The sequence below is a fragment of the Polypterus senegalus genome, chromosome 12 (assembly GCF_016835505.1).
Source record: "Polypterus senegalus isolate Bchr_013 chromosome 12, ASM1683550v1, whole genome shotgun sequence".
In the NCBI taxonomy this organism is placed as follows: Eukaryota; Metazoa; Chordata; class Cladistia; order Polypteriformes; family Polypteridae; genus Polypterus; species Polypterus senegalus.
The window spans coordinates 19076339-19090812 of record NC_053165.1 but is presented as its reverse complement, the minus strand read 5'-3'; the positions used below and the strand labels follow the sequence as shown (position 1 = coordinate 19090812).

Here is a 14474-nt window from a genome sequence, read left to right as displayed (position 1 = left end):
GGAAAGATCGCATTAGCACAAACGGAAATTATTACACGGTGACATAACAGAACAGCGAAAAGAGATCGAATATATTGTTCGGATTTAAACTTTAAGTCGGAGACTTGTAGATCGTCTTAGTCGTGTTGCTAGTGAGAATTAACAGATTCCAAAAACGTTGGTGCGGTATGAAGTCCCGTGAGACGGAGACTTTTAACATGAGATTCTTTCAAGTCACACCCTACTTACAACTATTTTCAAACAAGACCACGGTCATCTAACCTCAGTTGTGTGAATGCTTTTGTCAGACACACTTCCTGTACTTTCTCAGCTCTTATAAATTTTATCAGGACAATACTTTTATACATTTTAGATGACATGTCAACGACTAAGCAAAGAAGAAAGAGCATGGACAAACATTCGAGAAACTTGTTTTATTTATTAGAGAGAAAGAAACGATGTTCGCTCACAGGCAGTTATACGTTGTGTTGTCACGATGTAAGTCCAAACACGGAATCAAAATTCAATGCAATCTTGAAGAAAAGTTAATTCCAAATATTGTTTTTACTAAAGTAACAATTCCCATGAAAATAACAATCTCTTAAAATTGTATATCCAGTTAACCAAACCAAAAGCGAGCAGGGGGCAGAGTTCCGTAGTATGAAACTGAAACCTCACATTGACACAGGTATGCAGATCTTTTGCTATACTTGAAATTTGGCTTGGATGAATCCCATGATTTCTACCCCTTGTTTGGAGTCCACCTGTGGTCATTTCAATCGATTGGACTGATTAGGAAGGTCACACACCCGTCTATAAAAGGTCCCACAATTGACAATGTGTATCAGAGGAACAACTAAGTAATGAGGTCAAAGGAATTGCCTGCAGAGCTTACAGATGGGATTGTGTTGATGCACAGATCTGAAGAAGGTTCTTAAGAGCACAGTTGCCAATATAATTCTTCAATGGAGTAAATATGGAACAACAACTCTTCCTAAAGCTGGATACCTGGACAAAGTCAGCAATTTTGGGAGGAGGGCCTTTGTTAAGAGAGGGGACCGAGAACCTGATCATCATTCTGGCTGAACTCCTGTGTGAAGATAAAAGAAACTTTCGGAAGGATAATCATCTTTGCAATACTTCACCAGTCTGTGCTTTATGACAGTGGGGCCAGGAAAGAGGTTCTCCTTTGTAACAGACAGATGGAAGCTCACTTGAGGTTTGAAGAAAGGCACCTAAAGCACTCTCAGATGGTGATCTGATAAAAGGAAGGAAGGAAACCAAGCAGCACTCATCATGTTTGCAATGCCATTTCAACACTGAAGTATGATGGTGACAACATTATGCTGTTCAGTTGTTTTTCAGTGGCAGGGACTTGGAGATGAGGCAAGTCTGATGAAAATCTGAAGAGATCACAGTTCATAGATATCCTTAACGAAAACCTGTTTTTGGGCACTCTGTACCTTGGACTGGGCTGAATGTTCGCCTTTCAGCATGACAACGACTCTAAGCACAAAGCAAAGACAACACAGGAGCAGCTTAGGGACAAGTCATCCAGAATGGCTCATCCAGAGCTTAGACTTGAAGTCAATCAAACATCTCTAGAGAGACATAAAATAGCTGCCCACTGGTGGTCATCATCTAACTTGAAGAAGAATGGCAGAAAATCCCCCAAATCAGGTGTTCAATGCTTCTGGCATCAAACCCAAGAAGAATCCAAGCTATCTGACTAAGTACTGAGTAAAGGGACTGAATACTTGTGTCAATGGGATATGGATATTTAAGTTCTTTATTTTTAATAAATTGGCAAATATTTTAATTTTCTTTTGCCTTTCTTGTTTTTTTGAGTATTGCTTGATGTGGTGTAAAAACTGAATTTAAATGATTTCAGCACAAGGCTGCCACATAACAAAATGTGAAAAACATGAAGGGGTCTAAAAGCTTTCTGAATCCACTATACATAATGTGTATGTATGCTGTACAATATGCTGCACATTAATATACATAGACTAACACTGACAATGTTTAAAACTTTTTGTATTAAAAAAATGTCTTGGACAAGGGCCTTAGTTTAGTTCATTTGACATGGTGTCAGTGTTACTAGCAAAATGTGGCACGTTCTCAAGTTAGCAATAAACCAAGTGATAAATGAAATATTTAGTCCAGTAAGAAGAAACAAAAAAGATCAGCTCCTCCAATGTCAGTGTTTTCCAAACCTTGTTTTTTTCCTGCTGTGTTTTCCCTTAGGACACTTCTCGATGCACTTTGATGCTTTTCATCACCAGATCAGCGATCTCCCTCCAGCTCTCCCTGCGCGCTGTTTAAGAAAGGTACCCTGTCTTTTGTTCTGTGCCCATGATTTTTCCTCATGGTTCTGTCTTGCATTGGTTTGTACATCAGCAGCTTGTTTTTTTACTGTATCTGTATTAAGAATATATTTCAAAGGCATATACACTTTTTATTTGTATACTGATGGCCTCTCTTTCCCTAATAAAGTGCTAGTGATTAGAGCTAAAGGTCTACTGCATTGAATGCAACCAATTACAAGCATGCTGCCAGCCAGAAAAGGAGACAGGAAATAGGCTGGATATCTTTTGCTGAAAGGAACCAGCCATATGTGTGCTGCTGGCCAATCGTAAGGACAAAGGTGTGCAAAGCAACACGGGAGTCTCCAACCACCACCAACCGGCATTTTATATTAAAAAGAAAAATTATGTGGAAGAAACAGTCCACAGTTAAACTGCAAGAGGGGGATACAGAGGACACAACACATAATTTAAAAGTAATTTTATGGGCCCTAACAATAGATTGATGGCAAACACTCAACAGCAATCCTAATAGCAAGCTTCAGTCACCTGACCTCAGTGTGTGCGCCTGCCCGGTTAAACCAGCTCCTAACACAATCCTTACCTAAAACAAGAATAACACACAAAATGGACTTAAATTACCACCCATCCATCAATCTTCTTCCGCTTATCCGAGATCGGGTCACGGGGGCAGCAGCTTGAGCAGAGATGCCCAGACTTCCTTCTCCCCGGCCACTTCTTCTAGCACTTCTGGAGGAATCCCGAGGTGATGCCAGGTCAGCCGAGAGACATAGTCCCTCCAGCATGTCCTGGGTCTTCCCCGGGGCCTCCTCCCGGTTAGATGTGCATGGAACACCTCACCAGGGAGGCTTCCAGGAGGCATCCTGATCAGATGCCTGAGCCACCTCATCTGACTCCTCTCGATGCGGAGGAGCGGTGGCTCTACTCTGAGCTCCTCCCAGATGACTGCAAAGGAACACCTCTTTGTGATCCATGGAGGATGCTACATGCCTGTAGATCAGCGTATTCTCAAACTTTAAGTATTTGCGACCCGAGTTTTCATAATAATTTTAATAGCACCCCCCTAACGTTTTTTTGAAAGGAGCCCACTAATACCAATTTGTTCTCTTTTAATTGATATATCATAGATGCATATTTTATTATACCGACTTGACTTTTATTGAAATTTATCTAACTCTATATTTATTTATCTAGTATCAGAATGTAGTTTTGGTTTCAATAGATGTATTTTTCATATTTTCAATTCTTGTTTTATTTTTTTCACATCTTCGCGGCCCCATTTTTGTTACTTTGCGCCCCCCTAGGGGGGTCCACCCCACAGTTTGAGAACCACTGCTGTAGATGATGCAAAATGATCCATACAGGCGATGTATTGACCTGTCACGTGATACTCTGATTCTTCGTTGGTAACATTCACGTGAGATTCCCACACCATGCCCATCTACAGTATGTGAGATCATTCCTCTAATAACTGTTGCCAGAATTTTATGTGGCCAAAATGCCCTATAATAGGGTTGCCAGACATCCCTTACAGTATATGGGACATGTCCCATATTTGATAATTGTGTCCCCTGTCCCATACTGACCTTTCAGGGACACCCAAATGTCTCGTATTTAGTTCATTTTCAAATTGTGTAATAAAAATATATTTTTACTACCTTCTTACGGTACTTAGTTGTAACTTTATAAGTAGTTATACTTTCTTTTCTCAGATTCTCTTGATGAAAATAACCCAAATGTAATGAGAAAACTAGTGTTTGCTGCCTGTTTGCAGCTTGTTCAGTTGCTGTGGTTGGCTGAGGACAGCGACACTCTTACCGTTTTGCTCTCCAGCCACGCTGCTGTGCAGTTCTGGATCAGCATTGCAACATACAGTGACTGTCAACAAAGTGTGTTGTTACTACTTGCCACGGCCCACTTTTTTTCTAACTTAAAAACTAATCAATCCATTCATCCATCCATCCCAAGATGCAAAATGTAAGTGTAAATTTCGTGATGAGTATTCCAGCAAATGGACATTTATCAAACAAGGCAGAAGCTGTTTTGAAACAAACTGTAGTGCATGTAATTGCACTTTCAGTATTGAACATGGCGAGAAGTCTGATATCAAACAACACATTACAGTGGAACCTCAGTTCACGACCATAATTCATTCCAAAACTGTAACCCAATTTGGTCGTGAACTGAAGTCATTTCCCCAATAGGATTGCATGTAAATACAATTAATCCGCTCCAGACCGTACGAACTGTATGTAAATATATTTTTTTAAAGATTTTTAAGCACAAGTATAGTTAATTATACCATAGACTGCACAACAAAATAGTAAACTAAATGTAAGAACATTGAATAACACTGAGAAAACCTTGAACAACAGAAAAAACTAACATTGCAAGAGTTTGCGCTATAGCCTTACGAACCGCTCGCTGTAAACACTTTTTTTTAAGTTTTAAGCACAGGGAAAAAAACGAACATTTGAAAAATCCGTAATTTAATAAATCACCAAGAAAATAACATTGCAACAAATCACGTTACGAACCAGTCACTAAAAACACCTTTTTAAATGAGTTTTAAGCATAGGGAAAAAAAAATGAACATTTTAAAAATCCGAAACTTAATAAACAACCAAGAAAAGTAACATTGCAACAAATCACGCTACGAACTGAAAAATGAACATTTGAAAAATCCATAATACAATAACATCGCCTCGCTTATGCTGTCCCCTGCAAGTTGCTTCTCGTTCAGCCACACTAGCAACAGTTTTTCCACCTCTTCCGGCACTTGAGGCCTCTGCCTGGTTAACACTGCAACTCCCTTTTGCAACATGAGCTGCTTTAATGGCCTCTTTCTGCTTTAGAATAACCAAAATCGTAGATTTTGACTTCTTGTACTCGGCGGCAAGATCAGTAACAAGAACGGCACGCTCATACTTTTCAATAATTTCTTTCTTTACTTCGATTGAAATTTTCTTCACACCTTTCTTCTCACCACTCTTCACTTGCTTAGAAGCCATGGTTAACTGCAAAAGCACAAGAAATACTGTAGAACACAAAGAGTTCACAGCGAAAGCACGCACATCAGACTGAGAACAATGCACAGGGAGAGACTGATCACGTTGTTAAATACAGTAATCGGCGCGTATGAACCGGAAGGGAAACGAAATAGAGCACAAAGAGTTCACAGCGAAAGCACGCACGCACGTACAAGCACGCATGTCTGACCGAGAACAATGCAACACGTGCAGAAATCATCAGCGCGCACAAACAGAAAGGGAAACTAGCTTGTTCGTATACCAAGTGTGTGGTCGTGAACAGATGCAAAAGTTTGGCGAACTTTTTGGTCGTAAACCCATTTGTACGTGTACTGAGACGTTCGTGAACCGTGGTTCCACTGTATGTCTCTACTTTTATATAATATATTGGTGTGGGTGTGTAGGGGGCATGTATAAATTTATATATATAGTAATATAGAGAGAAATTTTAAGAGTGTTCTGAAATTCTAATTTTCTAATCTGGCAACCCTACCCTATGACAACCATAAGGCAACATGAAAAGCAATGATTCAGCACCTGCCTCACTCACTCAGTTGTGTTTACAACTGACAAATGTATCTTCAAAGCAAGTGCAAGTTTTCCAGTGTCACAATGATCCAATAAAATATCTGATTATTACATTATTATGGTAAGCCCAACACACAGCTATATAGTGACATACAGCTGCACCTTTCATTCCCACCAGATGACCACACAGAATTAGCTAAAATCTTGGCTTACCTCGCTGATATCTCAATGGAATCGGAATGAAGGATCGCCATCTTCAGCTGATCTTGGCAAAGGCAGGTCTCCTTATTGACCAAGCTGGATTGTTTAATTAACACCCCATCTCTGTTCAGCTTGGCTCATTATTGCTTACACTTACCAAGTCAATTCTTTTGTGGAAATTCTCTTATAAAAGACTCTTAAATAACAGCTGAAAACAACATTGCAATGAGAAGAAAATGGACATGCTTTACCATAATATTGGACACAATGGAGCAAACATATCAACGAGTGAGTTCCCTATGCAGACTGAAGAATATGGCAAAGTACCAATCTTAAGTAAACCAAGTTAATTTGCATAACAGAGTTAAAAATACATTAGCTGGAATGCTCAACATACAGATAAATAATATAATCTATAACACACCTTATATCTTTGCATATGTAAAGGTCCTAAAATAGTAAATGTTTTTGGCATACATCTTGTGAAATTAATTGTTAATGATCGTTTTATTCCCCTGGTGACTGTGTCAGAACTGATGAGCATTACATAGATCTTAGTTATATAGAATAGAACCCTTCAGAAATACAAATCAAAAAATAAAACCCACAACGATACATTTTGTTTTCTCCTACAGTATGCAACCTTGGGGTGATAACTGATGACCATCTGTCTTTTACTGACCACACTGCAAGTGTCTATTGTTTGTGAAGGTTAACACAGTAAAACATCTGCTAGATTAGGCCTCATCTGATAAAGTATGCAGCACAACTCTTGGTTCAGGCTTTGGTTCTGTCATGTCTGGACTAATGCAGCTCTCTTCTGGCATGAGTATCTGCATGTGCTACCAAGGCGCAGCAGATGATTTAAAATATTCCAGCACGTCTTGTATTCAAACAGCCGAGACAGGCACATGTCCTTTCAGGTCGGTATACTGAACACATTTATAGTCAAATCCTTGATGCATGCCTACAAAGGAGTCAGTGGGTCAGCATACAGTTATGCATTGTAAAAACGAAACCAAAGAGATCATAAAGATTTGGGGCATCAAAGTGATCCCCGTATAAGTGAAAGATCTTAATCAAAAACAAAATAAACACAGTTAAGTCTTCTTCAGATGGGAGTCGGTCATAGACTGGTTCAAGACTGTGGAGAAGGCAGTTTTAAGAGTTGGGAAGCAGAAGAGGTGAGTTGAGGTGGCCAGAAACCAGACATGACATCATCATTGTATCAGTATACTGCTGCTGGATTATGTGAATTTCCCCTTGGGATTAATAAAGTATCTATCTATCTATCTATCTATCTATCTATCTATCTATCTATCTATCTATCTATCTATCTATCTATCTATCTATCTATCTATCTATCTATCTATCTATCTATCTATCTGTGATTATTCTGTCAATCATTCACTCTGCAAAGGGAGGAAGAGAAGAGGCATTACCAACCCCTGTTTCAGCATGTAATTAAAATCACCCGAGCCCTGAAGTTGACCCCTAATAACATGTGTGTGCCAGCACCAATTTACAGCTGACCAAGTTGAGGCAATTCATATATAGGGCTGAGGGTCATAGGAAAATGACAGGGTAACGATGTTTCAGAAATTGCCAAAACCAGCCACTACAGGCAGCAAAGGCCGTCTCCTTTCTCTTTATCAAATACTTGCGATGACAATGCCAGCCATATAATGATACACTTTGCATCGAAGCAGCGGTGGCGCTGCAGAGGTAGAAGTCTCTCATCTGTCTTTCTTACTGTATATAAGTACTGTACATGGTCTATTAAATTTACAGCTATGCACACATTATTCTGCTTTATAGTTTAACCTGGGTATTTAATAAGTAAATTTTTTCCTGAATCTTTTCTATTGTTACTTCAAGTAGAATGAAATACTCTATTCTCAAAGACTATTAGTGAGCGTCTTGCAAAAATCAATTATTGTCTTTTTCTCTTTCTTTGCTTTTCTTCACCTACGCAGTCTCCACTCCACCCAATTCCAGCCTCTCCTACGAGCCCACAGTCGGGCCTGGATGGCAGTAACTCAACTCTTTCTGGAAGCGCCAGCAGTGGGGTATCTTCTCTAAGTGAGAGCAACTTTGGCCAGTCCTCTGAGCCTCCTGCCCGCACCGATACCATGGACTCTGTTCCAAGTCAGGCTTGGAACACGGATGAGGACATTGAGTCGCCGTACTTACCCGTCCGTTATAGCATCTCGGAGCCAGATGTCCTTGACTCGGTCAAACCTCCACCCTGTCGTAGTCATTCAGCCCCAGGTGGGGTTACTCCACAGGATGGCCACCACGACCCTCCTGCACTGCCCCCAAAACCATACCTGCCTCGTGGAGAAGGGAGCATTCCAGAAGAGGAGATAAGACCCCGGCCAATGCCACGTAAGATATCACAGCCTCTTATGAGCAACAAAGAGGAGCAGGCCAAAGTGGCTTGGGAACATGGGATCAATGAGGAGTAGAGGTGGAGAGTTCAAGTGTCTGATTGATGAGGGGTGGGTGGAAACGGTCCAATAGGCTTCCTCAGTCTTGAGCTCTGCAGAATGGTCTTAGCACAACCCGACGAAGAACCTGACAGAACGTTTTTGCAGCCACTTTTTTTTATTAGCAATTAGAAAGTTTAACTATCTAATAAAGTTTATGGAAATTCTAATAATTTTGATTGACCTTCAGTAATATATAAATAGAACTGTATATAGTACTGTAAATAGCTAAATCTAAAATATGTTTTAATTGTCAAGTTGGGTGGGTACATTTCGAAAAGTGTTTTCCTCCAGGCAAGATTCTTCACATTCATGTTAGCTGCGCATGAATTTTCGTAGTGGCAGAATGAGTGCAACATGTGCCATCTGTACTACAGTGAATGCATTCTGTAGATCGAGGAATGATCCAGACATTTCTAGGACACATTCCTTAAAACACAGGAAGCAAAACGGTTAAATCCGAGCCATGACTATGTGGACCAAACCTTACTTCAGTTAGCGATACAAGCACATTAGGACTACACAGATTGATACTGTCTGGGCCAAGTGGGCCCGCGCCTGACCCTTTTTACAAGCACTTGTTCCTTCTAATAGAGAAGTCAACTTAATGTAGAAGACATGTTTTTTCTGTGACTGACTTTATTTGGATTGTGTTCAATCTTGTAAATCAGAATTTTTTCCTAAAGCATGTTAATGTTCTTTTCTTTTCCGAGTGATTATATCTGAGAATAACATAAAATGGTTCTTAATGTGAATATATTTTCAATAAATATATACAGCTACATCTTCAAACCTGTACATTTACATAATGTACCTTGCTGCTGTGCATCCAGGAAATGATTTTGGAAAACACGTTTTTTTTTTTTTTTTTACTAATGGACGAAGTCGCCATATACATAATGCAGACTCTTGTGTTTTGTATAGATAATCTGCTGCATAGAGAGGGATTACGAAATGAAAACACGATTCAAGTGTTCCTGTACTTAATTGCTTGTAAGGGAACACGATGAAGGGGAATTTTTCAGCTTTAAATAATTATTTTGTATTAAGTGATGTTCTTCAGCATTTGAAGCATTGTACAGTAAGAAACCCCTGTCTTCTAGCGGAACCTCTGGAAAACAGGAATCGCTTTTGATTGAAATGAAAGTGACTCAGGGGGGCCTAAGGTTCACAGAATCTAGGGCCCTGATTAGCTATTTTATTTTGAGTTTGAGGGCTATAATATGGAAGTAAATCCTAAATGAGATGACAGAAAACTTTGAAGTGATTCCTTATAATAAAATATGCTTTATTTAAGAGAAATATTGTGAGTTCATGTTGGCTGCCAGTGCCTGTTGCACTTTCTTGAATAGACTGTAAGAGGTTTTTTGAATATGGTTCATCCCTATATCTTTCATAACTGTATATAGACATATTTTCTTTTTAATTATGTGCACATTTCTGTATACATCTCATTAAATAAAAATAACATACAGTACAGCTAGGAATCAGGAGACAAAGACTCTGGGCTGTAAATGGCTGATACCTAAAATCACTAATACAGTATGCTGTACAACTATTCATCCATCAGATATCTTTCAGAAACTGAAGGAAACACTTGGAATTTGTTATCTTCCCTTTGACAATAGATGTCTTGCAAATCTCCAAAGATCAATAAAATATAATTAAGATATTATTAACCTATACTGATTTTCTCAAATATTGCAGATCCTTGCATGGACTTATTCTGATTTTTTTTTACCTGAAGTGAACCTAATTTAACACATAATACTTACGTGTATATGTACACATGCACACACATATACAGTATATGTCATAGTCAAAGTTGAAAATCCATCTCACTGCAGTGAGCCCAAGTAGAGTAGCTTCTTTGTAATGACCCTAGCATATGTAAATAAATATTAGTTTTCTTTACATTTAGCCAGTTAGCCTGACTTATACTGTAGAACGCTTGGGTTCACTGCAGTGTTCAGTGAGACAGATTTGCCAATTTGCCTATGAGATATATAGATATATATGTATTTCCAGGGTCAGCTCTACCATTTAGGTGAAGTAGGTAGTCATCTAGGGTGGCAAAATCTGGAGGGTATTTTTTTTTAGCCAATAAAGACCCTGACTTTCAAACACATATTGTGGCCAAGGACTGTCAGAAGAGGCAACACTACCTGAGGAACCATCTCCCCACTGCTATAGTCCATCAGCCTGAGTGTAGCCATGGCTTTACAGCCTGGCCTTGGGTTGGCTCACGGAGCTGGAAGGAAAGTTTGTCAGATGGATTGCCTCTGACTCTGGGTAAGCAGGGTGAGGCACGGCTGGCAACGTGCATGTGTAGGGACAGGGAGAAAGCAATCTGGAGGGCCTGTAGCCACTAAAGACTGGAACGGTCAATTTCTTTAATCAGTATTCTACATCAGCATTAACAAGGTGGTGGTGCAGCAGGGACACCAACAAGGCACAGTAAGGAGACCAGAGTTCACATCCTGACTCCTTCCTAAAGTTGGTACGTTCTCCCTGTGCCTGCATTTGTTTCCTTTGGGTGCTCCGGTTTCATCCCACAGTCCAAAGCATTGCAGGTTAGCTGGATTGGCGATGCCTAATGTGTGTATGTGTGCGTGTTCACTCTGGGGTCTTAACCACAGATTGTTCTTGCCTAGCACCCAGTGCTTGCTGGGATACGCTCCGATTTCCCCCGTGACCCTCCTCAGGATAAAGCAGATTTGGAAAATGGCTAGATAGATAGATAGATAGATAGATAGATAGATAGATAGATAGATAGATTTTGGTATAGTAGGTGGGATTAGATAGATAGATAGATAGATAGATAGATAGATAGATAGATAGATAGATAGATAGATAGATAGATAGATAGAACAACATTTATTTCTATAGCACATTTTCATACAAACAATGTAGCTCAAAGTGCTTTATATGTTGAAGAAAAAGGAAAAAAGACAAAATAAATAATTAAAATTAATGAACACTAATTAACATAGAATAAAAGTAAGGGCCGATGGCCAGGGAGGACAGAAAAAAAAAAAAAAACTCCAGACGACTGGAGAAATAAATAAAATCTGCAGGGGTTCCAGGCCACAAGACCACCCAGTCCCCTCTAGGTATTCTACCTGACATAAATGACCTCAATCGGTCCTGATTGTATTCAGATTGGTAGGAAGAACAGGAGTTTACTTCTCTCAGGTCGACATTTGTCTTTCTACAGAAGCTCTGTAAATAAATAAATATATAAATGGGTACATAAGAAAGTGGAAACAAAAAGGAAAACAGCAAGAAATACAGATCTTCTGTAAAAGGGCTGCTGCTTGCAAAACACCTGCAAGTGATATATTGGTATTAAGTTAAATAATTTGTGACAGTTACAGAAAATCCCAATCATACAATGCATCAGTCATTTGTGTGACTCACGTAGAGCAGCAAACATGTTGGAGTTGGCCCTGTGCATTTGTACATATATGCAGACCGAAACAATATCTAATTTGCATTCACTGCCAGTAATGCCACCTACTGTAATGTGTTTTTTCTAAAGTGGTAAAATTGTATTTCTAAAAGGTGAACAGTGACAATAAATGCCTAATAAGATGCTGTACACAATGTTGAAAAATACAGAATTGTTTCTTAGGACTGAGGATAAAGAATGGATTTACAATATCTAGGAGATTTATGCAAGACAAATGGTATAAAACTATGTTTTAACTGTTTAACTAAGCCAGGTAGGCTTACTGAAATGAGGGAGGAATTTTGTTCAAAGGGAAAAAAATCACTAAAAAGTAGTCCTTAATGCCATAATCAATTTTTAACTTTTGACTTTTTCTATAATACTTCTGTGGGCATGTTGTTTTTGATTCGTGTAAAATGTGAGAACCCACCACCCTGGAGCTCAGCTGATTGTACATTGTAGTATAAATTCACCAAGGGGTATTTAGAAAAAGGATCAGAAAGTCATCTCTAAATGTAAATCAGATAGCAGGCCTCTATATGGGTTAATACTCTTCACTGTCAATTTGTTGCACATTGATGGTTCTCAGCTAATCAGAGCTCGAGGCGTCACGTAGTGGCGGCACTCCATTCATGTTAGAATGTCAATGATGATGAGCCTTCCATGATATGATACTGTTTAGTGTAATTAAATGCTGCTCCAAATCATTAAGCTGCTTCAATGAACATTTCAATACTTTGGATCATTCATGCTTCCTTTACAAAATGTGCTTGGACAGAGAGTTGTCTGGGTCGGATTTTTCTTTTTCCTTTTTGTTTTTGTTAAATACTGGAAGATACCAAAATTTAAAGACAGGACTGTGTCTTCAGAGTACTTTGGAGGTAATGATGCCTTATAGTCCCAATAACGGTCTGTTTGGTCACTGTGCCATTGGACAACTTGTTGAAAAGGCAAAAAATTATATAAGTCAAGAAATTGTTTAGAAAGTTTAATTGTATTGTTCCACTGATGGCATGTGTTTAGTCTGACTAGTAACGCATTCTTTGCTTGTGGCTCTTGGACATTAGAACACAACAGTTTTCATACACACCAAGATGCTGCATTGAAATTTGTATTAAGAGACGTATTGTGTCATTACGATTCAATTATTTCAAAGGACTGTCCTTTAACTAACTGTACATTTTTGTACTTTTATTTATTTATTAACTTGTCTTTGAGATTTAAAGGTGTATGTTACAGTCTTATAAATTTCAACTATATATATATATATATATATATATATATTTTTTTTCTTTTCAAATCTAACATTGGATTCTTCGTTGATGCTCAGTAGCTAATACAAAGCATGGTGGTCCAAAGGATGACCAAACGTCATTAGAGTTACACAGTTTTTCCTTTACATAGCTTAGTGTAAGAATTAAATCCATGATCCTAAGCAGCCACTATAAAAGAATGTGACACGCCATTCTCAAACCTGCTAAATCCAGTTTAGAGCCGGGGGGGCCCAGAGCCTATCATAGCAATACTGGACAGAAGGTACCGACCCGCCCTGGCTGAGGTGTAAAGCCACTCACACTGAACAAAAACTCACATTTTGGGATCGGGGATCCATCTAGCATGCACACCCCTTTGAATATTGGAGAAAAATCAGAGTAACTGGATGAAAGTCTACAGAGACACGAGGCAAACAGACAAACTTCACACGGTCAGTAACTGGACTACCGATATACCGTATGCAAAGTCAATTAAAATGAAAACCAAAGCTGAACAAGTCACTTATGTTAGGACTTGAAAAATGTAAAAAAACAAAGTAACTGGTTGATTTTAATCAATAATCAATAAGTAGAAAAAAAGTGATCAATAGATACCTATATTATTAAACCTGCTTTAAAAATGAATAGGAAAACAGGAAGTAATACATGTAACCAGCTACTTCATAAAAAATAAATTAAAGTTGCAAATACGTTTTATCAATCTGCAATTGTAGATCATAAGGTGATATTTAAGTTGTTAAATAGAAAGCATTCAATTCAAAATGGTATAATGGTAGTGCACGAGAATGCTTATTGAAATATATAAGCATATACACTACGGTGTTCTTTTATAATAACATTAACCCCCATTTTTGTGGGTGAAATTGTAATTTTACAAAATGAAAACATACTTTTTTTCATTGCAAATGAGTAGAATATTCGGTCAAGTGATCTTTAGACTTTAACAAAGTCCAAACGTTTAAAGGATGTATAGGTGTCTGGAAAAATCGGCCGCTGGAGGTAATGAAGTGTCTGGACGAGACACTGGGATAGCTGAACAATCGGGCCTGATGGATAGAATGGTCTCCTCTTGTTTGTTAAACTTCTGATATCCTCATACTCTAAGCCCAGGTAATCTTGTCTGATGATCCTAGTGTTTCATTTAGGCTTTATACTCTTTCTTTTACTGTAAGTTCACGTCAAACCACTTGAGCCCA

General features: G+C 38.7%; 1 protein-coding gene across 4 annotated transcripts in view; it reads left to right on the top strand.

The window, feature by feature from the left end:
* dock3 (dedicator of cytokinesis 3) overlaps positions 1–11352 on the top strand; it is a 919050-nt gene extending 907698 nt beyond the window's left edge. For all 4 annotated transcript variants that reach the window (XM_039772621.1, XM_039772622.1, XM_039772620.1 and 1 more), the window contains 2 exons: positions 2227–2309; positions 8041–11352. In XM_039772621.1, coding sequence (XP_039628555.1) covers positions 2227–2309; positions 8041–8532 — 575 coding nt within the window. In that variant the 3' untranslated portion in view covers positions 8533–11352. The remainder of the gene's footprint in view (positions 1–2226; positions 2310–8040) is intronic.
* Positions 11353–14474: the final 3122 nt, after the last annotated feature.